The sequence below is a fragment of the Rhea americana genome, unplaced genomic scaffold (genome assembly GCF_003343005.1).
Source record: "Rhea americana isolate MKP2758 unplaced genomic scaffold, rheAme1 scaffold_27, whole genome shotgun sequence".
NCBI classification, from domain to species: domain Eukaryota; kingdom Metazoa; phylum Chordata; class Aves; order Rheiformes; family Rheidae; genus Rhea; species Rhea americana.
The window spans coordinates 6,536,908-6,562,785 of NW_028186390.1; the positions used below are offsets into that span (position 1 = coordinate 6,536,908).

A 25,878-nucleotide genomic window follows, 5' to 3' on the forward strand; every position below is an offset into this window, starting at 1 on the left:
CAGAGGCACCGTGACCTGGCAAGCATCCTGCCTTCCCAAAAGCCTCCCRCCTTCCCCAGAGCATCCCGCCTCCTCTCTCTGCCACGACCGAGTCCCAGCCCCGAGCGCAGGGCATCTGGGGCGCCGGCAGCACCCATTGCACGTGGCACCCAGGGGCGCTGCGCTCCCCGCCAGCTCCCGCACGCAGTGCAAGGAAGCAYGGGGCGATTTGTGGCGCTTGCCGAGAGCCGTAAGCTGCGCTCGCTCGCAGCAAGATGTAGCAGTTCCCTCCCGAGAGCACCAAGTCCGAGCTGGGGCCAGGAGCTTTCAAGTAAACCGGAGGATTAGAGGTTGCACAAGGACCCAGAATCCCCATTTCAGGGAAATCTCGTCACCTCGCTATCTGGGCTTTGGCCAAATTGGAACAAAATGTTAAAATACAAAATTCAACTCTGGACAATATTTTCAAGGGGAAAAAAAATTAAAATTGTTTTGGTTCAGCTGGAAGAATCTCAATCCAAGGTTGCCCTTTTTCTACCTATACAACTATGATRGAAGATCTGTAGGCCAGAAGATTCAAGATGTCACCGTTATCATAATAACAACTACTTTGTCTACTGTTTGCTCCCTGAATTTTAATCAAATCTGCACTTTCTGATGGCAAAACTTACTTACTTACTTACTCCCTGGGAGAACAAAACCAGCTTTGCTGGAGAAGCGAAGGGCTTTGGCACAAGCGCCCAGGGCACCTTTTGCAGCTGCGTTACAGCTTTGTGATCCCTTGGGGGCCACAGGCAAGGCAGAGCAGGGAGGAGACGCTCACTGGGCACCAGCCCCTACCGACCAGCGTTTCCCCCGGCAGAGGCAACCCCGGGCGCCTCGYGCCCAGCTGACTCGGCCTCGCTGCATGATGCAAACCAAAAAAAAAAATCCGGGGGCTGCTTCCCAGAAGAGGAATAAAAGGCAGGAGGGAGAGAAAATTAACCTCACGGTGTGTCACCAGGCCCCCGGGGCGAGCAAAGGCACCAAGCGTCTTCCGCAGGCCCCGCGCYGGGACGCAGCCGGCCCGGGGAGCCGGGGAGCGTGCCGGGACCTCCTGGGACGGGGCAAGCCTGGGGCGAGACGCCCGTGCCGGGCCCCGGGAGAGATCCCGGCTCCTGCCTGCAGAAGGCTTCTTAACTGCAGCCCTTGAGCCTTGTTCCCACCTTCTTCCCTTCCTCCCATCGCAAACAGAACCGGGACGGATCTGGAGCGCCGGGAGCAGAGAGACCCGGCCTGCCCCGGGCAGGTGCTGTGCACGCTCCCGCGTCCAGCTCTGCCAAAGGAAACACAAACATCCTACCCGGAGAAAGCACTTTTCATCGGCGACACAGTTCCCGTTTTTGCACAGAATCGTCCTGTTCTCAGCAGTTCCCCCCCCCCTGCGCCGCCAGGCTGAGCTAAAGCCCAACCGACGTTTCCGGGCTGGGGTTCAGCCAGAGCCACCCTTCCCGTCCCACCTCAGATGTGCCTAACCSGGGCGGTCTGGCCACGTCTCAAACCTGGGGCTGGTTTAAAGCGAACTGTTGTAAGTCACTTTGGAGTTAAGTGACTTAACGCAGCCTCCCTCCCTCCCGCCCTCGGTGCAGGATGGGGGATGGAGGGTGTGGGGGATGCGGGGCACAAGGATGTGAGACGTGGGGATTTGGGATCCGGGGAAGCAAGACCTGGAGATGCAGGACCTGGGGACATGGGAATGTGGGACACAGGGATGCAGGATCTAGGGATGCAGGACCCGGGCTCCCTCCGCTTTTGGCCAGGGGTACTTYGACCAAACCCGGTTTGCCCGGCACCGCAGGGAAGACGAGGCCTGCACCAAGAAGCAGCTGCTTGAGGGAAATTGCAGTTGGGTGGACTGGTGCATCTTACGAAACWGGCTGGAGAAACGAAAATAGCTCTTCAAAAAAAAGAAAAAAAAGTGCAACTTTGGCCTGAAGTTTGGGAAGATGTGAGAAGGAGAGAGGAATCTGGGCGGAAGAGAGGGCGACCAGGAACGTCGGGGCACTTGGACGAACATCACTCACGAAATAAATAGCTCCGGGCGTTTTATACCTGACCTCGGTGAGGCGCGGGGAGGGCAGGGGCGAGGGGCGGCAGCGGCCCGTCACGCCGCGCGCGCGCGCGGATCGAAGCGCTGCCGCCGAGCCCGAGGCGGGCCGGGTCCCCGCCGGGGAGACCCTGCCGGGAAGGGGCCCGGCAGCGCCCGGCCGCGGGGACGCGCAGCCTCCGGCGCGGCGGCGGAGCAGCCGCGGCGCGCGAGCCCCAGCCCGAGGCCCTGGGAACAAGGCGGCCTTTCATCGCGGCGGCTTGCACAAATAAACCTGGAAATATTTCTGCCGAGGGCTTCCAAACGGCACGTCGCTTTGATCCTGGGCACGATTTCTTTCTCTCTTCCCCCCCCCCTTTCCTTCCTTCTTGCTTCGTTCTCGGGGTTTTTTTTTCTTCCTTCTCCAAGGCATAATTTTGGGCGGTGTTTATGATTTCTAGAAGGAGCTCCTCGCCGCCGSCGGCTCCTGCGCCCTCCCGGCCGCGGGAGGGGAAGGCCCGTCCCGGCGAGCGGAGGGACGCAGCGGGCCTCGGGCCGCGTTTTCGGCCCCGGGGCTCGGCAGCGCCGGGGAGGGGGGCAGGCGGCTCGGCGGCATCCCGGCGAGCGGAGGCACCGGCACCAGCGCCAGGCTCCCGGCCTCCAACCCCCCCCACGCACACACCGCCGTTTCGTGTACTTTTAGCCCCGGGGCCGCGGGAACCGGGCGCCTGCGGGCCCCGGCGGCGGCGGATCGGCCGCCCGGACCCGAATCCAGAGACCGCCGCGCCGCAGGGCCAGGCGCGGCCCGGAGCCTCGCGCTCCCGAAACCCCGCGGGGAAGCGGCCCCCGGGCAAGGCGGCGCCTCCTCGGCGCGGGGGGCAGCGGGGCCGCCGGCCTATTTGAGCGGTTTGATGTAATCGCCCCAAAAAAATGGTTCACGGGCAGCACGTCGGGCTGAGAGGACTAACGGAGCCCTCGTGTCGCCGGCTGCTAATTAGCTTAACGCTCCTGATCCCTCATTAGAGACCGCGGAGCTCTGAAACACCGGGTCAGCCCTAATCAGCGCTGAAACTACGAAGCCCGCGGGCACGTGACGGGCGAGACGGGCGGCCGCCGAGGGCGCGGGGTCCCGGCGGGGCCCGCGGCTGCCGCCCGGAGAGGAAGCACCCGCGGGGTCAGGCCGTGCCCGCGCCGCCGCGAGCCGCTGCCCCTCGGCTCCCGGGGCGCCGGGGCGAGGGAGAGGAGCGAGGCCGAGGGCCTGCCGGAGCGTCGGCCCCCTTCCCGCGGGGGGACGAGCCGGGCGCAGGCAGCCCGAGGCCTCCTCCCCGTGCCACGGCTTTTTCCAGGGAGCAAACTGAGGGGGGGAAGAAAAAAGAAAAGAAAGAAAAAAAGAACAGAAGCTGGAAATTATGTAAAAAAAAATTGTTTTTATTTTGGAGGAGGATTTGAACATCAACATGCAGGTACAACATGAATAAAAATTATTGCACCGCTATTATGTGGCAATTGTTCAAGTTTCTAAAAACACGTAAATTCCACACTTTTCTCTCTTCTAGCTAAGTGCTGAGTGACACAGCTTGGCAGAGCCCAGCCCGAAGGGTGCTCGCAAGCCACCTGGAWGTGGCAATTGGACACAACGTAAACACACACTTCCGTCAAGTCTTCTACTAGAAGTACAGAATTATCCTTCACATCCAGTAAGAGAAAACCAGAGAAAGACTTTATCCTCCCCTCTTCGGAAGAAAAAAAATAATAAAAATTAAAAAAAAAACTCCAAATCACACCTTTATGCAAGCGTGGAAACCCCAGCCGCCGCTCGCTCCCACCCGCGCCCCCAGCAAGCGCTCTTTAGTACATTAGCAGCCAAAGGCCTCTGACATTCAGACCCAGGAGTGGCCATTACAATGCTAAAGTCTAATATTTACAATAAATATCATTCGTTTCTCTTAGTTTGCAACAGTAAGAGACAAAGGGGAAAGTAACACTGAACCGAGGCACGGCGCAGGGACGCGGCGGCGGCAGGTCCGGAGACGCGGGRGAGCGGCAACGACCGGAACCAACTTCTACGCCGCAACTCCGAAACCCGCAGAGAGGCCAGAAACGCACCCGAGCCGACAAAACCGAGCGGGGAAAGGGCTCGGGAAAGCAACGCGGTTACAGGCGGCTAYGCGCGCAGCTCATTCGCCGAGCGCGCGGCGCCGCCGTGCACGCGCTCTCGCTCCTCGCTGCACGGCTTTCCAGCATCTCGTCACCCCCCTACGTCTGCAAGGTCATCAGAAGAGCTAGCAACACTTAGCCGTAATAAATATCGGTGTAGGTATCTGCTTTTGTATCACGTTTTCACAGGGAAAAAAAAAAAAACTTACTGAAAAGTTTCACTACGATGTCCCATACAAACTTGAGGGAACACGTGACGGGGAAGATGGGCACCCGGCATCCGGCGGGCAACCGCGGGCTTGCAGGGAGAGGCGGGATGAGGCTTCACTAGGAGCAGATGCTTTCCTGGTAACGCTGTTTGGCTTTGGCTTCCAAAAAGACGGGTTTCTTCAATTGCACTGGCCACTGTCTGTACCGTAGCTACAAAGGAGGTGACTAAACATGTATCTCACCTCTTCTTTGGCCAATTCAGGCAAAAGCTGTGCTGTACCAAGGTTCTTCACTCAACTTAAAAAAAAATACAAAAATAAAATTAAAAAATAAAGATAACACTGAAATTCCCCACTGGAACTACTGGCTGCAAAGAGAGGGACTCAGCAGCCAATGCAGCCGATACCTTCAGTCACATCCCAGCCTGCACATCCCACAACAGGTATCTGCGAGCCCAGCGGCCCTGGCACAGACATAACGTAAACCCCTTTCCTGGGCTAGCGCTGCCAGAACCCTTAGGTACCATGCTGAAAATGCGTTCAGAAGCGCTAGAGCACTGCGTATCGTGGAAAAAAGTGGGTTTGGTCCTCCTTCCCCTCATTTATAGTGCCCTGGAAGAGGACTTAATACACATGTAGAAAAATACAGACAGCATTTTCATTTCCTTCTAAACTGGAAAACTCACGTATCAGAGAGGATGGATACACGAAACATCACTCTGCTCCGCTGCCCCCTCRTATCCCATCTGCTTTAAGCAGCCCCAGGAACTCCTTGCTCCCATATTTAAGCTTGTTCAACTAATGAGCTGAGCTGAATGCTCAGAACGACCCRGGCTAAAAAGCTCCCTTTTAGGAGCAGTGGTTTGCTTTCCTTTTACCTTTTTAAAGCCCAGATCCCCTCAGAGATGCTCCGAGAGCACACACACAGAATAAGCTGTATCTCCACGCTAGAGAAAGAGATGGGGACATGCAGAAGATTCACCACCAAGGGAAGAGCAAGGTTGAACCACATCCTCATGCARCCCTGGACTTGCTACTTATTTTATACAGACTTCCATGGGGTACCTCTGGCCAAGGCTAGGTGCTCTCTAAACCTGAGGCTCCTGTTCAAAATTACCACGGAATCATGATGCTGAACCCGTTTTTCATTATTCCTGTGAATTTTATTTTATGCTGTACCGCCAATCAGAGCTTGTTTCTCAGCAATTTTTTAGTAGATCAACCCACCAGGGAGAAAACCAGCCAGATCAAGTATCAGATCCTGCCAAATCTGTTCCTTACTTGCTACTGCTCCAAAATCAGCACAGAATGATCCTCATCAGTAAGAGTCCTTTGAAACGTTGGAGATACCCAGGACTCTGACATGGTGGTGGAAATACTGTGGCTTATAATTGCCGAGTGTATACGAATAGCCTACRAATTCCAGCAGAAAGAGCAAAGAGACAGTCCAGCAGCCCTGCTCTCAATACTGTCACAGCAAGATTTATTTACACGTTATCTGGGAGCTTTGAGGCTTTTGCTAGTGTATTAAAACCACCATACATGTTCACACAGACACACAGAGTAAACACTAGTTTAAACATGGTAAAGAAGAGCTCAAAACAAATCAAAACTTGGTCCAGAAATGAAATCCAAGCAGCCAAAAATCAGACAGAGATTAGAAAAAAATGGTKACACAGAAGGGAAACAGGGCAAGATTACAGATATTTTTTGTGATCTGTGGATTGCATTGAAATCAAATTGAGAGATGGAGAAAATACGTTCCTATATAGAAACCATRTTAACATTAAGAGAAAGTGAATCAAAACTTCAAGTTTCAAAGAGGCTGAGACAACGGAAAAGGCAGCAGTATAATGAAACCAGGCCRACAGATGTAGTTTTTAGCCTTGAGATACTATTGCACAGTCATTTTGCTTCTAAACAGAGTAAGCCAGTGAGCAGGACACAGATATCGAGGGTGATCCACAGGAAGATATACTCAGACAAGACTAGAATAAAAGCTGAACAAGATCTGGGAAAAATCATGGGAGTGTTCATCGACAGTAACCTTTAGTTGGATGAAGAAACRGCTTACAGTGCTATAGATATCACCACTCAACACATTTACTGGTGTATTATTATTGATCTAATCCTCAAAGAACACTGTTATCCAGAGCCAGTCACACTTAAAGCAAAGCAATGTCTAAACCTACGAGCGAATAGTAATTTTTAAAGGAACCAAGTGACCTCAGCAGTGGAAATGACCTAGCTGTCAAAAGCTGAAATCCTGAAATATCACATGTGATTTGAAGTCTGCTTGCAGCTTGTCCACAGAACTCAAGGAGTCAGAACTCCTCATAGGATTTATTATTATTATTATTATCCTCAGCAGTGGAAATGACCTAGCTGTCAAAAGCTGAAATCCTGAAATATCACATGTGATTTGAAGTCTGCTTGCAGCTTGTCCACAGAACTCAAGGAGTCAGAACTCCTCATAGGATTTATTATTATTATTATTATTATTATTATTATTATTATTATTATTTAACAGGCAGATTAGGAAAACTCAGTGAGTTTTCCAAGCCCTAATTCAAAACTATTAAGGAACACCTTAAAATCCCTATCTATTTAGACTCACCAAAGGAAGGAAAAGTCTCCAAAGCTCATTTACCTTTGAGGTAACTTTGCCCTAGCTATATTGAAGAACACATGACTATAAATTTCCCTACTTTAAAACAACCTACATGGTACTCCTTTCCTGGGGGTCATTTATTCTGAGGCAGGGCAAGTTACAAATTGAAGCCAGAGAAGGGAAGATAAAATATCATTAAAATTTTAAAAACACAGGGAGAAGAGTTACCTTGTGTCCCATAAAGGATAAGTAAAAACAATCAATCCCCCTGGAGGAAAAAAAAAAAAAAGTTTACAAATTGGAGGTTTTTCTTTCTGATAACTCCATTGAAAAGATATTCGTAATTGGTTTAAAGAGAAGACAGGAACATCCCTCTGTCTGATCCCTCCACCCTAGCCTCAGGATATGGAGGCGAGGCACTCAAAGCAGTATGCAAGACTGTAAATGCATACAGTGACAGAGAGGCCTTAGTTGCAGTGAAGAGGACTCGTATTTCCAGAATAACTCATGGACAAAAAAGTATTTTGCCCTCCTTGTCAAAGAAAATTGGCCTGTATATTCRAAGCAAATACTTGAAATTTGTGAATTTCAATGACATTTGAAAGAGAAGGTTGAAAAGYAAAGATTTTAAAGTAAGCTGCCTTTTTTGCACTCAGAATTTTTGGGATCTGAAATCAACGCAGAATTGGAGAGAAGAGTACAAGAGGCCCTAAACTCAGGAAGAAATAAAAGGGCAGGAAGGGAAAAATGAGCAAACTGTTTCTTAAGCCCTGCTTTAAAGATACCCTGTTCTAAAGAGACCTCAAATGGCAAGCATTACTGTGTACAAAAATAGAATAGCAAGGATGAAAAAACACAAAAAACAGTATGAAAAACCCTCCCAAAAATAGATGTACACAAGTTCTGTTTTATATTAGTGTATATTACAAAATTCAAACATGCAGTCTCTATTTCGAATGCGGAACGCTCCAGTCCATGTGTACCAGGGATGCTGCTATGTTTTCTTCACAGCACCATCGTGTGACAGAGGAAAGTCTTGTACTTTTAATTGACTTCCAACCTCTTTGCTTTTTCCTTGCGTGAGAGTCCCATCTTTACAGGGCCTTGTACTGCCATCTGGCAGAGGAGAGGCCCCCAAAAGAGGCTGTCCCAGAGCATGCAATAGCTCCTTCGAAGGAGTGCTTTTGCAGCTGCTTCCCAAAGCTTCAGATGATCTCGAACTGCAAAGAGTTGGCTCCTTTTTTGCCCCCGTGGGACACGTCGCCTCCCACAGCTTCGCTGCRTGCAATGACTCCGTGCAGGATCCGCTCCTTGTGGTCAGGCTGCCGGTGCTAGGAGGTTTGGCTCTCTCTTGACATGGTCCTGCTTGTAAAGTTTCCTGCTTTTTTTGTTTTGAATCCCTCTCCTCTTTACAGGAGGCACTCAAATGGGGGGAATCCTTCCTTTTTTCCGGCTCGCCAGAACCAGTCACACCGAGCTTCAGGGGGCCCAAAATGCTTTGCGCTAACGGTACTAGCTGGGACACAGAGACAAGAAGTGGGGAGGACAYGGTACCTGGGGCGCTGCCCTGGCTCATTTTGCTAGTAGCTGAAACACTCTCTGTCTGGGACAGGCTGGGCTGTTTTTCAGAACTAGGACTTTTAGGAGATGTTTCACTTCTGCCTGCAGGACACAGAAAGGTGCTGCTGTGCTCTACAGGATGCAGTGTCTCTTTGCGACCCTCGGCACTGCCATTCCCATGGCTCGTTGAGAGCATAACGCTTACGCTTGCCGTGCAACACGGAGAAAGAGCTAGCAGAGGTTTAGAGTCATGTTTTTTCTGACTGATTTCTGGTAGCAGAGAGTCTTTCAGGTCCAGCTTACCAAAGGAGGCCCCTGAAGAGTCACCTTGTTCAAGTTTAAGAGGTTTCATGGATGGGCACTGTACATGTTCTGTGTGATCTATTGTTTTTGGAGTACTAGTAGTTTTCCCTAAGTCTTTGACTGCTTCACAAGACTTGCTTTCTTGACTAAAATACTCAAAAGTTTTGTTTTCTGGCAATTTATGTTCCTTTGCAGTTRTTTCTGATCTTAGGAATGGCTTTTCTGAGTTAGCTAATTTTTCTGGAGAAGTTCTTGGGAGGGTCTCTGATGGGCAAGGGTGCACACTAGTYTGCAGCAGCTCTGAAACAGCCTTGGCTTGCTGATTATCTACTTTCTGCAAATCTGTACCTTTTGGATCTTCCGGCAGAAAGGCATCATCTTCAATACTATCTTTGCTTTCTAATTTAGAGGAAAACTTATCCTCRTTAAAAGAATCAGAGCCTTGGTCTCCACTGTCAGGTGGCTTGTCCAGTCTTCTTCCATCTTGACTATCCTCTGAACCATCATCTGTTTCATCTTCTGAGGAATCTACTTCTCTTATGGCCTCCTGCTTTTGCAGAGACTCTCTCCTCTCCACTCTGTCTTGTCGAATAGCACCCAGCTTCCTGGAGCCTGGCTTCTGCAACATCCCCTTTTCCGCTAGTCCAAGCTTTCCACTTGTTGTTTCATTTGCAGATTCTTGTAAGCTCTGGAGACTAGGATCCCTCTGTAGCATTTCCTTCTTAAATTCAGAATGAGAGATATCCAAGCTATGCTTTCGCGAGGAAGCCAGCTTCTTCTCAGAAGATGACAGCGAGGCAGCCAGTTTCTCTGCCGACTGGACTCTTTTCAGCAAAGGAGACCTAGGGGGCTCAGCACTTTTGGGTCGAGAAATTTGTCTTACCAGTGGTGGAGAGGAGTGCAGTTTTACTGGAAATGATTGAATAATACTGGAGCTGCCAACGGAATGCCCTGGTAAAGGAGAAGGGGAGCGTTGTGGGGATGTAGACTGTGGTGTTGGTGATGGAGTGTGAGCAAGTGGTGACAGAGGGATATTTCCTGCAGATTTACGCCTTGGAGATCTATACTGCCTTTGAAGCTTTGGTGCCAGTCCATGCAGAGAACTGGGTCGGATGTGTCCAGAGCTGGCTGGAGAAYTGGGGACACTGGAACTGGGAGAGCTGCTCTGGGAAGAATTGCCACCAACTTAAAAAAGAAAAAAAAAGATCAAAAAGATTATTACATATTGACTATTAAAACAAGTTATTGAAAATAAGACAGGCGAAAGCAACACAAAATGCCATGCGGTATTAACCACTGCAGCAACATTATGAGGTAATATTCTACGGCTTCCACCGAACATTCACATCATTGTCACAACACCAGAACACAGAAACATTCTGCTACCAGAACATTTCCTCTATAAAAGCTCCAAGCAGACAAACCATGTGTTTCAATGCTCTTCTCAGAATGCAAATTCCTTTATTCTGTCAGCTAATCTAATTTTCAAATATGACTTTTCCATAGTGTTTTGATTCCTTTTTTCAGAACTAATACAGAAAATGTGTCAAACTGCTATAAAAACATTGCAGCTTACAACACACATTTGCATCAAAGCAAAAGGATAACGTAGTTCAGCACTTGCACTCTTAACAGGATGCAGGGATTTTTTTTTCAAGAATAAATGAATGACAACACATCCATCCTTAAGGTAGCCTATGCAGCAGTTGTCATTTTACTTCAAAACCAGATTCATGCCTGTTGCTGTATATTTTATTTCAAAAGTGAATCAATAAGTAAACATTAAAATTTTCTCCAAATCTTGTCCCCCTCACTTTTTTTTTTTTTTTTTTTTTTTTTTTACCTGAGTGTACAGACTCGGGGGTGGATCTGTAACTCTGTGTAGGTGACCGAGGAGACAGGTTGTGAGTTGGGGAACCAGGCACACTTTCTCCAGAAGAGAGCGAGCGGTTCAGAGAAGATAAGCTGCGGCTGGTGTGAAGCAGTGATGCTTGTTTGGTGATCTTCCTGAACAAAGAACTCTTCTTCTTACTGTGGAAAAGCATTTAAAAGATGTTTACAAGCCCAAATGACTTATTTATATTTATCAGCATATTTCAGTCAATTTAATAGCACAGTCAAGGAACAAAAGAAAACAAAAAGAAAAAAGAAAAATCAAAGAATGTGCCTGCTGGCAGACATCATCTGCAAATTGCTTTGACAAAATCCTTGTTACATTATCTCGGTTACCACCTAATTTTCACAGGGAAATATCAACACTAACCTTTCCTGACCATCTTTAGTTTTGCTTTTCTTGTTCCTACGAGCCATCTTGGATTTGTAGCTGGCCTTTCGAGCTGGCCCAACTTTGATCGACGTGTTCTCAAATGGCGTGGTCGAGATGGACACTTTATTTCCACTCTGTCACAAACAACAAGCGGACATTGCTTAAAATGTGGCTTTTTGAAGCAGATCTGCAGGCTAAGCAGGTAGACAGCTAGTTTATCACTGACTGCCATTTTGTAATCCTATGTCAAACTCCATTTCCCTCTTGGCATCTCCACCTATCATTTATTAAGGAGGAGCTGAGAGAGAGCCCTCTTTAGTTAGGCTTTCACAAATGATTAAATCAGATCCCAGCTGGTGGGTGAAGCTTCCCAGAGCAGAGAGAACAGGGCATCTGACCTCTCCCATTGACTTCCTGACTGCCTCCATTCAATACTTACATAGCCTCAAAATGCAGTGGTGCTAGACGCTGAATAAATACTATTAAATGATACCATCAGGCATCTTCTGTTTGGAAACTTGAACAAAGTGATATTCTGTCACCAATCCCACTCGCTATTTCCAGTGCTCTGACTGATGGCAGATGTGAGCGTATCAGGCATCTGTCAAGATGAATCTGCGCCACAGAGCATGGCTTGTCTCACTCAACTCAGAAAAAAAAAATTGCTCCTCTATTTGCAATCCCAAAGACTTCTTGGAACTGTCTAAAACTTCAGGTTTTATTTACATAAATGAATTCAGCTTAGAGGAGGTATCAAAATGCAAGTCATTTAACTGGATAATTTTAAGACCTACCATTACAAAGCTGCTTTTAAATACCACCGGGAATAATCCTTGAGAAAGCAGTATTAAGAGCTAATAACATTAGCACACAGCCTAAAGCCAAAAAAAAAAAAAAAAAAGTAATTTGGAAAATTTTGAAGGTATTTGTTTCTTAAAGAGATGCTTGAGGAAAGGTATACTTAAAACTTATTAACCTTTCTTGCTGATGCTGCTAACTATGCATCTGGCGGGCCCTTATTTCTCACAGAAAATGTTGGAATTCAGCTTAAACTACATGCAGACAATTTTGCAGATAAAGAGATCACGCTACAGCAAAGGCCAGGTGCCATGTGCTTGCTTTGTATTTCAGACAATGGAAATTAAATAGCTACAGAGTTTTAAACAAGCTGTTTCATATTTTGCATATTACCTATTTTCCAAAACCACACAGGGCTGAGTGCCTACCTTCAGGATCAGCTCCACCACTTCCGTGTGCACCAGTCCATGGACAGGCTCCCCGTTGACATGGGTTATCAGATCCCCTTCACGCAGGCCTGCTTCGTTAGCCGGACCGCCTTCCTCCACGTGCTGGCAACGAGAAGGGAACAACCAGTTTGAGAAGAGGAACGTACAAGGCTGCTGGCCAGATCGGACTCGCAGCCCGTTCGGCTCGGCTCGTGCTGTGGCCAGCATCGGCTGCTTCACAGGTGGTAGAAGAAACCGTTGACTGGCCCAGCCAAATGCACGGCTCTGTGCTCTTCCTCTGCCCCCCCAGCTCCCTGGCAGTCATCTCCTGATCCAAGGCAGACACCCAGGGTGGTTAAGCTGATCGAAAAACCAGCTCCTCCCAAACCAGGAGTCTTAACACTCTTCCAAAAATTTTCATCATCCAGAAATCCTAACTGGATACTCTTAATTTCCAGGTAAGTATTCAATCTTGTTCAAGTCTTTTGCTATTCCAAATCCAACAGCTTAACACACAAATATTAGTATCTGAGAAGGCCAAAAGGCTTTTAAAGAAGACTCCATGCTAAGTGTTTAGGTTGCCTATATTGCATCTAATTCCAAACGGAGTTTTCCCATCTTTCCTCCCTTATTAACCTACACAACATAGGATCTTTCCCCCCGACAATGCTGCCTCTCCCCCATCACTGTGTAGAAAGGCAAGTTTCCTTTCAAGTGAGGCGATAGTTATGCTTGAGAATACTTCAGATCTCCCTCCAGMCAGAAAAAGTCACAAATTAGTATCTTGATAAATTTGGCATTTTCCAAGGACAGCAGAGAAGAACAAGGGAAGAAATGCAGCTGCAGATTATTTTTGTATGCACAAATGGGTGTTAAATGATGATCAACACATATGAAGTCCAAATTACCTAATGAACACAGAGATACATGGAAAAGAATGAACCACCTTTACCCTGGCTCCCTTCTCTCTAACTGCACATAATGTTGCTTCAGGGAGAGGATCATTCCTAGAAGTCATATACGTTACCAAACAACACAGAGATCAAGTACCATGATTTATGTTAAGGAAGAGATATAGACATGGAAACCAGACCTTATGAAATAGCACACAGCTGAACCAAGAGCTAATTCCCTGGGCAATCAGCACAGCAGCATGACGCTTGAAGGCTTGTAATCAATTCCAAGCATCTGCTCTGAAAACCCTGGCAGGCTGAACTGATCTGAAGCAAATTGTCATTGCTAACACAGGTCTGAAAAAATTAGCTGTAAGTGACCCTCATGCAACAACCCCAACAGAAACAAAGAGGGATGTACAAAGAAACATGCTTTAAAATATGAGCTACAGGAGAAAGGAGGTGGATTCATGTAACCAGGGAAGAAAGAAAGAAGAAAAGTTGCTGTGATTCTGTGAGGGGCTTGAAAACTGCTAGACTTAAACCCAAAATGCTGTTATTAATTCTTTAAGGGTTTTCCCCACCCCAAAAAGATAACTGTGGGTCCAAACAAAGACAGTGGAAACAGGGTGGCAAAACAGTTTATAAAGCTAGATCCCCCAGTCATAGCAGAGAGCATTTCTGGACCCAAGGGGACTCTTTTGAGAAAAGCAGAGACATACCCAGACCATGTGATGCACAGTGTAGATATCACTGTCACCCATATAGACGCGAATGGCACGGAGAGTGAAACCATATTTCTTTCCAGCCCGATGGATGATGATTGGTGGTTTCAGGTTTGCGATAGCAGGAGAAAAGTCGCGGCTGGGTGAGGAGTCCCTCGAAGATGGGTTTGAGGATAGAGAATGAGGTGACATTGGACTAGCCAATGGGGAACACGTGTGGTGATCTACAGCGATGACACAAAGGTGTGCAAAAATTAGGAAACAAGGCCTCCAAAAGAGATAAAATTCTTGTTAGAGAATAGCTAGGAAATCATCTCTCCCAATGCCCTTAAGAGCTGGTGGTCTTCACCAGAGCAGGGCTTTTCCTGCAGATTTAGCTAATCCATGCTACAAATACAAAAAATCAGTGGAGTTTCCAAAAAGCACGTTTGGTAATACGTATTTAATAAAGCAGCTCTGCTCATCTAGAATTATGGTTGGGTTACAGTGTTTACTTCTGTTTCAGGGATTTATAACCCATCATAAATATTTGGTCTAGGCACAATCTTGGAATACTCCATTTAAAGGTTATGAAATACTATCCCTCTCCAAAAGCTCAGATACTTTCTAGATCTTGATGCAAGCGGCATGTTTGTGCTGAGATAAGTCAAAGCCAGTTAGTATCGGGAAAAAAAAAAGGGAAGCAATCAGACAACAACTACATCTAGGTAATTTTGGTAATGTTTTAAATTCACAGGGGCAAAATATTTAACCCTAGAACAGCAKCTAATGCAGGAACACTGCAGCTTCTAACAACATCACAAGTGTATTTTAGGGTGCATTTCCCAGGGATCTCAGTTCTCACTTATGTGGCGGTGACTCAGCTGGGCTACTGGCTAAAATATCTCACTCTGCTTGCTAACGTAACAATATCCACATATAAAGGAAACACAAAACAAACACAAAACTCTCATTTTGAAGTGAAGCTGGTCAACATCAGTAGAACAACCCCAAACAGTAGCAGTAYTAAATGCAGCTGTAAAAAGAAATACTAAATCCATTAAGAAACACCTGCTGAATCACCCAGCATATATTTACCCGGCAGATGAGAGGAGCTCTGGAAGAACCATTGCTGGGTGATTAAATACCATTTTAGAGATTTTCAGGAGGGATTTTTTAGTTCAAAAAGCAACCACCGCCCAGACCATAYGAAATGAGATGTACATCATCCTTTCCCTGGGAAGAGGGACAAGTCCCTGGTAGGGAGAGCCTCCTCCTGAACCGGTCTCTCACAGCTCTGCCTGACTGGGCTGTTTGCTAGAAGTTAACATCCAGCATTAGGAATTGTCAAGGTTTGTCTCTACTTAGAGACAGAGCTGCACAACAGCGTAAGTTATTAGGCATTAACTTACTTAGCGAGTTACTTACACTATTGAAATCTCGAAAGCTCAATAGCATTTAACCAAGTTTCCATAACTTCCGAGCGCACAAACGCACCGGATGCATGCAGCTCCCAAACAACACAGCTGTTAGCTGTTTGCATGTGACAAAATAGCACCTTGAGGGTTAAAATCGCTCCAGGTCCACATCCCTCCTTGCTGCACCACTGCCTAGGGACCAGCTTATGCTCCAGGAGCCAAATTAAACAAAAAACTACTCCCCAAAACAGTAAGGGCCAGTTGCCATTTGCAGAAGCTGCAGACAGAGCCCCCCCCCCAGCACAAATACTCCTCGTCTTTGATGAAGCAGTATTTGTTACCCTAGCAAGCAGTAAATATTCACAACTGTAAAAGTTGGGATGCAGCGGTAGTCTGGGAGCGCGGAAAGGGGAGGACCTATCCGCAGATCTTTTGTTCGGTGCTTGCAGAGTCTCACAATGCCTAACTCAAGGCATTTCTTACCTGAGGGAATCAGGAGAGACAAGGCAGTAGCGGATGCTGATTTAATCACTTTATTGACAGGTCTCGAGGTACGTTTCTCCCCTGATTCCCCAGAGAGCAACCTGTGTCGTGCCCGCCGCACTGCCAAATCGCTGATGGCTTTTGGAGTGGTAAAGTCTGGGCCTTCATTGCTATTACTGCGAGCGCGTGGATCAGAGAAATCTGCAGTGCTCCCAGCTACAGTTTAAATTAAAACAGATTAGAACCACAGGGAATTCCTAACAGTCTATTCCCCTACAGGCAAAATACATTAAATCAAAGTCATGTTTACATGAAGTCCAAGAGTAAATTTTCCTAAGAAAAAACCCCAGGGCTTGAATTCTTATTTACAGAAATGGTATTATTCTGAACATAGAAAATTAGCAGCTTCTATTCTGTTGGAAAAGTTTGCTAATGAAATCACATTGCTCAGTAGAAGAGTTGCATGAATCCTAAATCTATGGTGCAGTTCTGCACCTAAGCAAGCCATTTCGATAGGATTGCTTATAGATGGAAACAAGTTTACGGCAAGTGCTCCATTTTTACAACCAGCAAGAATCGTCAATCTTAAAGTTAAAACCCATTTGTAATAGAAGAACAAGGTTTTACTGTACTTGCACATAAAAACTCCATTTTATGAGAACAGTAAGATACTAAAGTAAGGGAAAGCAAAAATCTGGATTTCAGTGACAACCCTAATTTGTCCACTTCTGTGCACTATTCACAATTCAATCTTGAATTACTTAACCTTCTGTAATTATATGTAAAATGCAAAGTAAACTGTAAAACCAGGCCAAGTTTCTCAGACTGGGCATGCAGCATTAGCAGGTTCAGGAGGAAAGGGGTGTCCTCAAGCTCTGTTCCTCAGTTCCCCAGCTGATATCTTAAAGGGGCGCTGTGAAAACGCATTAATTGGAACTTGCAAGGTGCTCAGGAATGCAACTGGTGAACAACGCAGCAAGTCCATGAGCAAAATTAATCATTCTGTCTTCAAAAGCAAATTTGGAACAGCAAGCAATAAATAAAGCCTAAGGGCCACCTTTTGAACAAAGAGGACAGAATAAAACATTGATCACTGCTGTTTAAGTGGGCACCACTGCTCTGCATACTAAAAGCAGGAAGTACCATGGAAATAAAAATTCAGAGCACCATTCCCATACACTGCAGTACCAGATGCCAGTTCAACATTTAACAGCCACAGACTTTCAGATTAAGCTCCCAGACAATGAGGAACTCAGAATTGGAGGCTGCATGTGAAAAGGCTGAATTACGCATTAGAGGAGCACTCCAAGGCAGTGACAGGAATGAAATTCTTTTGCCTGCAATCCCCTGCCTCTGACTTTACTTTGCAGGCAGGGGATGCACTGAAGCAATGGTATCCTTGAATCCCAGGCACTGACCGAAGCACTGGAAGATCTGAGGAGCACGGAATTTAAGTCTGTTCTAATGCACAAGGGTGCAGGCTGCCCTAAGAAGCTTCATTTTTGTCTATCACAACTTTCAGATGCTCAAATTTGTACTAAGAACGTTCCTGTAATTGTTATTTGCATGTTTCTAGGCTTTCTGTATGAAATTGAGAAGCTCTAAGACTTTTATCCTATGCTTTGCCATGACTTGTGTCATCTTACGGTATGGTAAGTCACTTCCATCATACCTACACCTCTCCACACGAGTTAATGGATTAAGTGATTGCAATACCAGGCTCTCATCTTCTGAGAGAACCAGCCATAAAGGGTAATGGGACAATTTGTGAGCAAATTGCACTCAGATGGGATTGCAGAAGAGGGATAATGAGAGCTGGGAACCTTGGGTTTCACTCCAGGCTTGGATGCAAACTTACTCTAAGGCCTTTCCACTACTGCAGTCAATCCACCATCACCATGCTCAGTGCCCTTCATTGTGTTCCTGTCCAGCCTCACTGCGACTCCAACTCTGTTCGGTATCCCTTTTGTCCATAATCTCCATAATGCACGGATTATACATCCATAATCTCCTTTCTTACCCAGTTAGCCCTTATTCCTCAACACTGCACTCTAGTTCTCCCCATCAGTATGCCTTCCTTCTCAAATAACAGCTTTCAGGTCCAGCCTTTTCCCTTGCTCCAGCTGTCTCTGACCAGATGACACCATTTCACCCGTATCACCTACTGCTCCAAGTCTGTCTTCCTCCCCTCTTGCCTTAATTCAATTGCCCAGCACCCAGAGCTCAGCCTCGGGCAGCAGCAGGCCAGGGCTGCCGTCGTGGGTGAAGGTGCTGCTCAGACCAGGGCTGCAGAAGGGCCTCAGGAGAGGCAAAGCTGTCTGAGAATCCAAACACTGGTTCTAAGATAACTCTACTAAATCTATGCAAGCTGCATGTTTTTCAACTTTTAACTTGGCCAAATTCAGGTATATTTGGCTGAGGCAGTAAACAGCATGTCCCTGCCACAAAAGCCACTCCCCTCAGCAAATTTCAAGCCTTTAGTCCAAACGAAGCTTTTCAGAGGAAAAAAATAAATCACGGGAAGTGCTTTTTGGTTCAAGAGTTAAACATCCTTATTCTCCAGCCTCAGCTAAGTGACCTGCTCTGATTACTGCTTAAAAAATTCTGCCTCAGGTAGGCACAGATCCTATTAAGTGTAAATAGGTCTCAAGCATGAGAAGACCTTAATCAATTTGAAATGACAGGATTGCAATAAAAGATGCAATTTTGAAGAGATTAAACCACTGGTGTTACTTTAAAGGCAAGCAGAGCCACAAAACCATACTAAAATACCAGTTCTCATGAGACAATCACAGCCCCTGACAATCCAAGTCAGTATTGCTACACAATTCGTATCTGCAAAACTAACATCTCCCTTCAGGACCGCGCCGCCGCGCCGCACACGTACCCGTCAGCGCGGCGGCGCCRCTGGCAGCCGCGGAGGGGGTTGCGAGTCCCGCGTCGCCCTCCAGCTGCGGCTCTTGCTCCAGGGGCTGCTCCGGGATGGGCAGGGGCAGCCCCTCGCGGGCCTGCCCGGCGCACAGCAGCATCCCCTCCGACTGCGGCCGCTTGAGCGCGCTGCCCTCCTCCTCGGCCGAGATGGCGAAGCGGGGCATGTCGAGGAGCCCCGAGCAGCGCCGGCGCACCGTCAAGGGCGGGCTGGAGTCGCTCTCCGTGTGCGAGGATTCAGACATAGACAGGCGCTTCCGCAGTCTAGGAGAAAAAACAAGACGGAGGCTCTCGGTTACGTTGCAGGAATAACAAACTTCAAAGGGTGAACAGTAGATATGGAACAAAAGCAGTGCAGGGACCCAACTCCAGCATCTGAAGCCCATTTCAGATGTAGCTAGGAGGCCAAGCTACATCATGAAGATATAAACCAGCAAAGGATCAAGGTCTTACCTGAGTTTAGACTTCCAAAATATTCCATTACTAACCTTCTAAGAAAGGAAGGAATAAAACCAAACAAAAATATAACACAATGAATACGAAATTAAATATTACTCCAATCAATTACAAAAAAAGGGCAGATGCAAATCATTATCCATATTCCTTTTGGAATTAGATTTGGAATTGGAATTGCTAATTTTGCCTTCAAAATTGCTGTAAATTTCAAGCAGGGAAGGCTTGATACAAGATGAAGCGTATGTCAGTTAAACATACAATCTATAAAATAATTTCTGAATGGAGTCACAGAGATGAGATCACAACCATATTTTATGATCTTTGTAATGCCCATATTAGTGTAAAAGCTTTACACAGGAGTTACAAAAATGAGAGAAATCCCTTCTTAAGAGAAGTTTGACAATTATTTTAGTCACACTAGATGTATGATGGGGTATCCAAATTCTAAGTGTTTATATATTTTACTGATATTTTTATTAGAAGTAAAGATTTTGGAGGATATTCTGAACTTTGGAAAATTTTGACTCTCCTAATGGTTTAAAATGCAACAGAGAAGAAGGCTGGTAACACCAGATTTTGGATTCACTGATGTTTAAGAAAGAAATTGCTGTTGGCACCTCTCTAGCATAACTAGCCTGTCTGCAAATGAAGGCTTTACTTAAGCCTTTATTCCTTTAATTTAAAATTCCTTTAATTTTGTTTGAGGTATTCACTACAAGTTTAGGAGATGTCAGTGCACTTCCATATGTTCATTTTCTGCTATTTATTCTGCTCTTCAAGTTCCACTTTTGGAAATACACCATATGAAGAATTTTGACCTAAGACTGACAGGGAAAGAGTACAAGGCTTTCTCATATGCTGCTAGAAAACCAGAAGATTCAGTTCTATTAAACTTACATCTCAGGAGATCCAATCACCCAGCTGCGGTCTCGACTCTTCAAGCTGCCAAGGCTGTCTAATCGGTCATCTTTCTCCTCACTCAGGCTCCGTTTAGTTGGTGGCGGAGTCTTCCTCTCTTCATGGATGGAAAGACGCTCCATGCTGCTGTACACCTGCAAGTAGCAAAAGATTCTTCTGTACGAAGAATAGAGAAAATTCTACGTGGCCTTTCCTGGCCAAGGGTACAAGCTCTTCAAAAYGGCAGATGCTCCCTGAAAGCGTGAACTTGGCAACGGTCCTCAACTAAATAACAAAGAACCCAGTGCGAGTGTGACATGCTCTTATGTTCACCAGGGAGAAAAGGAACAAGATAAGCTGCAGAAACATCAAATATGCTTTTTTACAATAGCACCCAACACCTGTACTCTGTAAAAAGTGCAACACCACAGTAATAGGAAGAACTTTTGAAACTGAGATTTTTGGTTTTTTAACAGTAATCCTCAAATCTAAGCAGAGAAATTGCTAAAATGGACTCCGTGAGTCTTGAAGGTTGGCATCTGGATCTTGAAATCTTACTACACAAATTCATTTTGATGATAGGCATCATGCKCATGACCCCATTTCATTATCATCAGTCTATCAGCATTGCCCCAAGCTTATTTCAGAACAAAAATGTCCTGCCCTCCTCAAGGAATCTACTATAATGCTGACAGCTTAATGAAAGTGCCTCTCTTGGTTTTACAGCCGTCTTTAAATAATTAAATGATTAAGCAAAAAAAATCCATGCTTTTAAAACTACACTTGACTGTAGACCTAATTTACATAAGAAGAGATTAATGAAAATAATGTTATTAAAAATTCAGAGCATCAACAAGATAACTATTAATAAATCATATGGCTGAATTGTCAGACAAGAATTTCAAAATATAATGAGCCTTTTATGCCTCCCACACTACAAATGCTGTATAATTTTCCAGGGCTTAAAATAAATTCATTAAAAGTGAACTTTTTCTCTTTGTGGCAAAAATACGGAACCCCGAAGAAAAGCTTCTGTCTAACAGATGAATAAATACTCACAGTGAAAAAAGGAACAGAAAAAAAAGAAAAGAGAAGCCCTTACATGCTCATGGGAACTTTTTAAAAAGCCTGACTAATCTTCAGGTCAATCTTAAACACACTTTTGGTAATACAAATCAGGAGCACCTCCATAAAATTAATAGTAACTGTTACTTAAACCACTGCAGCCCAGCTGAGGACAAAGAAGAGTGGACCAGTACTGGAAACCTGGAGGCACTGTTGTACGAAAAACTGAAATACCTTTCCTAGGCCCTGCATAAAATCCCTACTCCCATGCTCATCAAAAAAAGGAAAATGCAGTTCATAGAGTGCTCAGACACCAAAACAGCAATTCTTTCCCCTTCTTCCCCTCCCTGAACATACTTTGTTTTATCCAAGTTAACAGTGGAGTTGTACTACTTTGAAATGTCTGGAATTCCAGCTTTTATTTTAGACTCCAGACCCGTATAAGCAGGTCTGACTAAGGCATACTAAATCCAGAAAGTAGGGCTAGAAGGGACCTCCTCAGGGCATCCTGTCCATTTCCCTACCTCAAAGCAGCACCATCTCTCTTTTAATCACCAGGCAGATGTTCCTCCAACCTGTTCTTAAAAGCTGCTGGTGATGGCAATTCTACAAATTCCCCAGGCAACTAGTGTCTGTGCTTAATTATTTTTCAACATTGGAAACTTTTTCTTACCATCTATTCTGTAACTCCTTTATGACAGTTTATGCCCATGATCTCATGTCAATTCTGGATAAAACAGGAAGAAATGTAGTTCCTTCCTCCTAGCAGTTTTTTGTTTGAAAACTGCTATCGTGCCTTTCCCTCAATCTTCTCTGTTCTAGACTGAACTTTCCTCCAGGCTTTCCTTTTAAGTTTTATGTTTTGTAGATCTCTGATCATTCTTGTTCCTTCCCTCAGGTCTCCCTTTCACTGSTCCATGTTTCTTTTCAAGAACATTGTCCAGAACTGGACAGAGTGCTCCCCTCAGCCCTCCCTAACTGCTGAACAGATGGAAAGGGTTTCTTTATTTGCCTTGCAGAAAATAGTGTTCCTTGTCCAGTATGATAATAGCTTTTTTTTTTTCCTTTTTAATAATTTCACGTTTAACTCACAATCCACTCACTACAAGCCCAGATCCTCATCTTTTGTTTCTCATCTTGTATTTGAAACAATGAGAAGCGCAGGTGTAGAACTTTGCATTTGCTCTTACTGCATGTGATCCCTTTGATTTTAGATCATTATTCCAAGATGTCAAAATCAATTTTCATCCTTATACCCTCTTCTCACCTACTGGAAGGCCCTTYCAGAATGATGTTGTCTGAAAGAAATAAGCATACCTCCCTATGCCATTATCCGAGTTATCAGTGAAAAAATTAAACTGCATCAGAAGCAGGAGAGACCTCTGCATAACCACATGTATTAGTGAAACTAAAAAATAAAAGATCTCRTTCTGCAACTAGTCTCGCACTTCTATTAGCATAGAGTAAATAGGTACACAGTTCGTTCCTTCCTCAGTGAATACTAAACATTATGTGGTTCCTACATTTTCACCTGCATTGTTAAAATCCACCTCATGCAAAGCAATATTGGCCTCTGAAATTGTGTTCCTCTCTAGATTTTTCTTTCAACAAACCAGCCTGCTCTTACCTTGCTAAACCTCGGTGAGCACGAGGAGAACTGCCTGATTTCCACGTGATCATCATCGTTAGTGTCCTCCTCCTCTTCTGAATCCAGGTGTTGGTACCGTTCTGACCGAGCTGTGAACAAGACATGGCACATTTAATCAGTGCAAGAAGCGCTGATGACTCCTGTAATATACCCTCAGGCAGGACACGGTTACACAAGAACAGTCTTTGCACCAATTCCCACTTGTCTACCTACAAAGAACTCTGACTGTTCACACACCATGACGAGTATTTTCCTCAATACTGAAATGCACCCAGCCAGTTTTGCTCATCYCATACAATAAGCAGTGAAGAACACGTCATTTCTCACATCTACTGAATTTATCATAAGCCCTCAGCTATATTATATTCTGAAAGCGAYTGATTCTCAGTAGAAATCACATAGGTATCTAATCCTGTAGACCCTTCTTAATAAGAATATTTCCTAAGGCAAACAATAGTATGTAAGGAAACAGGGAAGCAATTCACTCTGTTCCAATTTCCAGTGAAATGGCTTTGTAATGCACAAAGTCCATGCTGTCTACATACATATGAGTTGTCTTTGTAAAACAGAAATATTTACCCACCAAAATAGTTCCTCTTCTCCTTCCCACAACTAGCAAAAGGATTAGATTTTGTGAAAGAAAACGGGCAAGTAGCCAATATGCAAAGCTATTTTTAATGCAAAAATCTCAAATGCCTCCAAAGAGATTTTGTGCTTTGAGATTTGCAACACTGTAGTTCTAAGCCACACCGGATTTTGTGGTGGGGGTTAATAAGTTTGGCTACAGAAAGCTGATAGCTATACTGAGCTAAATTTGCGGCACTGTATCAGCCAGAAAGCTACTTTTATAAATTCTGAATTTTTCTGCATTAGGGTTTAGAACAGCAATGCCAACTCTTATCGGTGTCCACGTGAGGTATTTCCCAACATGAGAGTATTCCAGCCCTTAGGAAGGACGTGCTTCAAAGCTGCCCTGCCAACGTGCTGAGCACGCCTGGACACTCCAGGAGCTGGCCACTGCCCCTGCACGGCACAGGAGCAGAGCAACAACAGGGCTCGCAGCAGCCCTGGGAGGACAGAAGACATTCCTTTGAAGCAGGGCAGAAATTCGTATCGCCCAGGSACTGAAATATCCCAGAATTATCTTATGGTGCAGCTGGAGCAGGGGGAAGACCCCCTGACTGGTGACCAGCCCACCTCCCAAAGTCAAAGGGGAAAAGCCAGGGAGCAGAGGATGGGGACAGAGACCACTCCGTGACCCACACAACCCTCTCATCCCGACAGCACTGCCTCCCTGGCTGGGGCTGATCTGAAAATATCACGAGTCGTACGTAATACAGATACCACACTAAATCTGAGACATTTACGTACACTGAGCAGACACTTCATACTTCACTGCAGTTAACGGCACTAAAATAAAGTGACCCTTACAGCACAAATAATTTAGGTTACTTTAAAACTTTTAAAAGTATTTCCTCTCCTGATTTGTGTTCAAGCTTTAGGTTCTTCTATAAAAATGTTTTTTGCCTGAAAACAGTCAGTCACTAAGGAAAGATGATAGGGCTCAGAAACTTAAGGAAGCTGGATATACCAACCTGCTCTGAAAGCACTGCAATAAAACCTATATAACACACATTACACTGTAAGGCCATGGCTTGCAGATCCACAAGCACCAGTGGAAAATCAGCTGACTTTACAACAACATTTTCCATTTAAAACTCATTTGCTTTCAATATCTGGCATTCAACAGAGACTTTTGAAAGGAATTCCCAACAAGCATTTTATTCAATAGCTGTCAACGATTTATACTTAAAAATTTTTAAGGTAAAGTGAAATATGCATAAAGAATATGATGCAATTTATGCTGAATCTTCAGTCTTACTGTCAAAATAGCTTGTGTCATCCTCAGATTCCAACTGTGGAATGAATTCGGCTTTCTGTCGAAGTAATCCATTCCAGTCCAAATCTTTAAAGAATCGGTGCTGTTTCACTTCAAAGGCACTACCTGAAATAAGCATCTTTTATTGCAGAGTTATTTCTTCTAGCATTTTCATAACAAGAAATACAAATCCTAAAACTATCAAGAGCCTGAAAGAAAACCTGAATACCTAAGTGATTCAGTTTCCAAGAATTTTGAGAAATAACCTATCCTTGATACAGGATAAAAACCAAACAAATTTCCTCCTTCCCACCTCCTTTTCATATTTAAGGACAACACCTGACTAAGTTGACTGGAAGACAGCATCTGCCATTACATTCCACAGCAAGTTGCAAGACTGAGTACTAATTAACATCTTAATTTAAAATTTCCAAACTCTAAATACCATCTTGCTCCTAGCTAAGTGAAGAGTGCAAACTCAGAAAGGTCCTTAGCAACTGAGTAGCTCCATTCCAGTCAGTAATATCATCTACGTGCTTAAAACGAGGCAGGGGCTTAAATCTCCATCTGAATTAGTATCTTTGTCATTAACCTCAGAAGCTTGGGTGTCCAGAAGAAAAAAAATAAGGATTATCTGTCTGCTACTAGGTGTATTTTTTTTCAAATGAAATTAATATTCATAAAAGATACTACTGTCTTTTAAAAAAAATAGCAGAGGAAAAGATAAAAGGTTTGCTGAATGCCAGTGGCAGTAGGAGATACCAAGTAGAAGAGCGGTTTCAGCAATGCAGGTGTATAAGGGATCAAAAAATCAGCCCATCAACTCATTTTATAAAGCAAGAAACACTACATCTTTTCCATGACAACATCTTTCAACTAGATGGATCTAAAGTAGAGAAGTACATGTGAACACCATCTGATTATACTGTTAACTCATGATCTATTCATTACCCTTGTGCGCACATGTGTTAAGTCTGCTGAATAAATGCACCTTTTAGAATTGTTATTTATTTAGTTTCTATTTTATCCTTAAAATGTAGTTTCCAATTAGAAGTCCAAAATTAAACCAAACAAATGAATCAACGAAACAGACAATCTGTACTGTGAAGCTGCAGCATTGGACAAATGATT

At 45.0% G+C, this 25,878-nt stretch overlaps 1 protein-coding gene across 13 annotated transcripts in view; it reads right to left on the reverse strand.

Annotated features, from left to right (window-relative positions):
- Positions 1 to 7,922: 7,922 nt before the first annotated feature.
- MAST2 (microtubule associated serine/threonine kinase 2) overlaps positions 7,923 to 25,878 on the reverse strand; it is a 194,870-nt gene continuing 176,914 nt past the window's right edge. For all 13 annotated transcript variants that reach the window (XM_085308114.1, XM_085308109.1, XM_085308112.1 and 10 more), the window contains 10 exons: positions 24,751 to 24,873; positions 22,848 to 22,957; positions 20,156 to 20,310; positions 18,762 to 19,066; positions 15,875 to 16,090; positions 13,992 to 14,218; positions 12,377 to 12,499; positions 11,148 to 11,284; positions 10,728 to 10,915; positions 7,923 to 10,069 (listed from right to left, as the gene is read on the reverse strand). In XM_085308114.1, the coding sequence (XP_085164240.1) occupies positions 8,016 to 10,069; positions 10,728 to 10,915; positions 11,148 to 11,284; positions 12,377 to 12,499; positions 13,992 to 14,218; positions 15,875 to 16,090; positions 18,762 to 19,066; positions 20,156 to 20,310; positions 22,848 to 22,957; positions 24,751 to 24,873 (3,638 nt within the window). In that variant the 3' untranslated portion in view covers positions 7,923 to 8,015. The remainder of the gene's footprint in view (positions 10,070 to 10,727; positions 10,916 to 11,147; positions 11,285 to 12,376; positions 12,500 to 13,991; positions 14,219 to 15,874; positions 16,091 to 18,761; positions 19,067 to 20,155; positions 20,311 to 22,847; positions 22,958 to 24,750; positions 24,874 to 25,878) is intronic.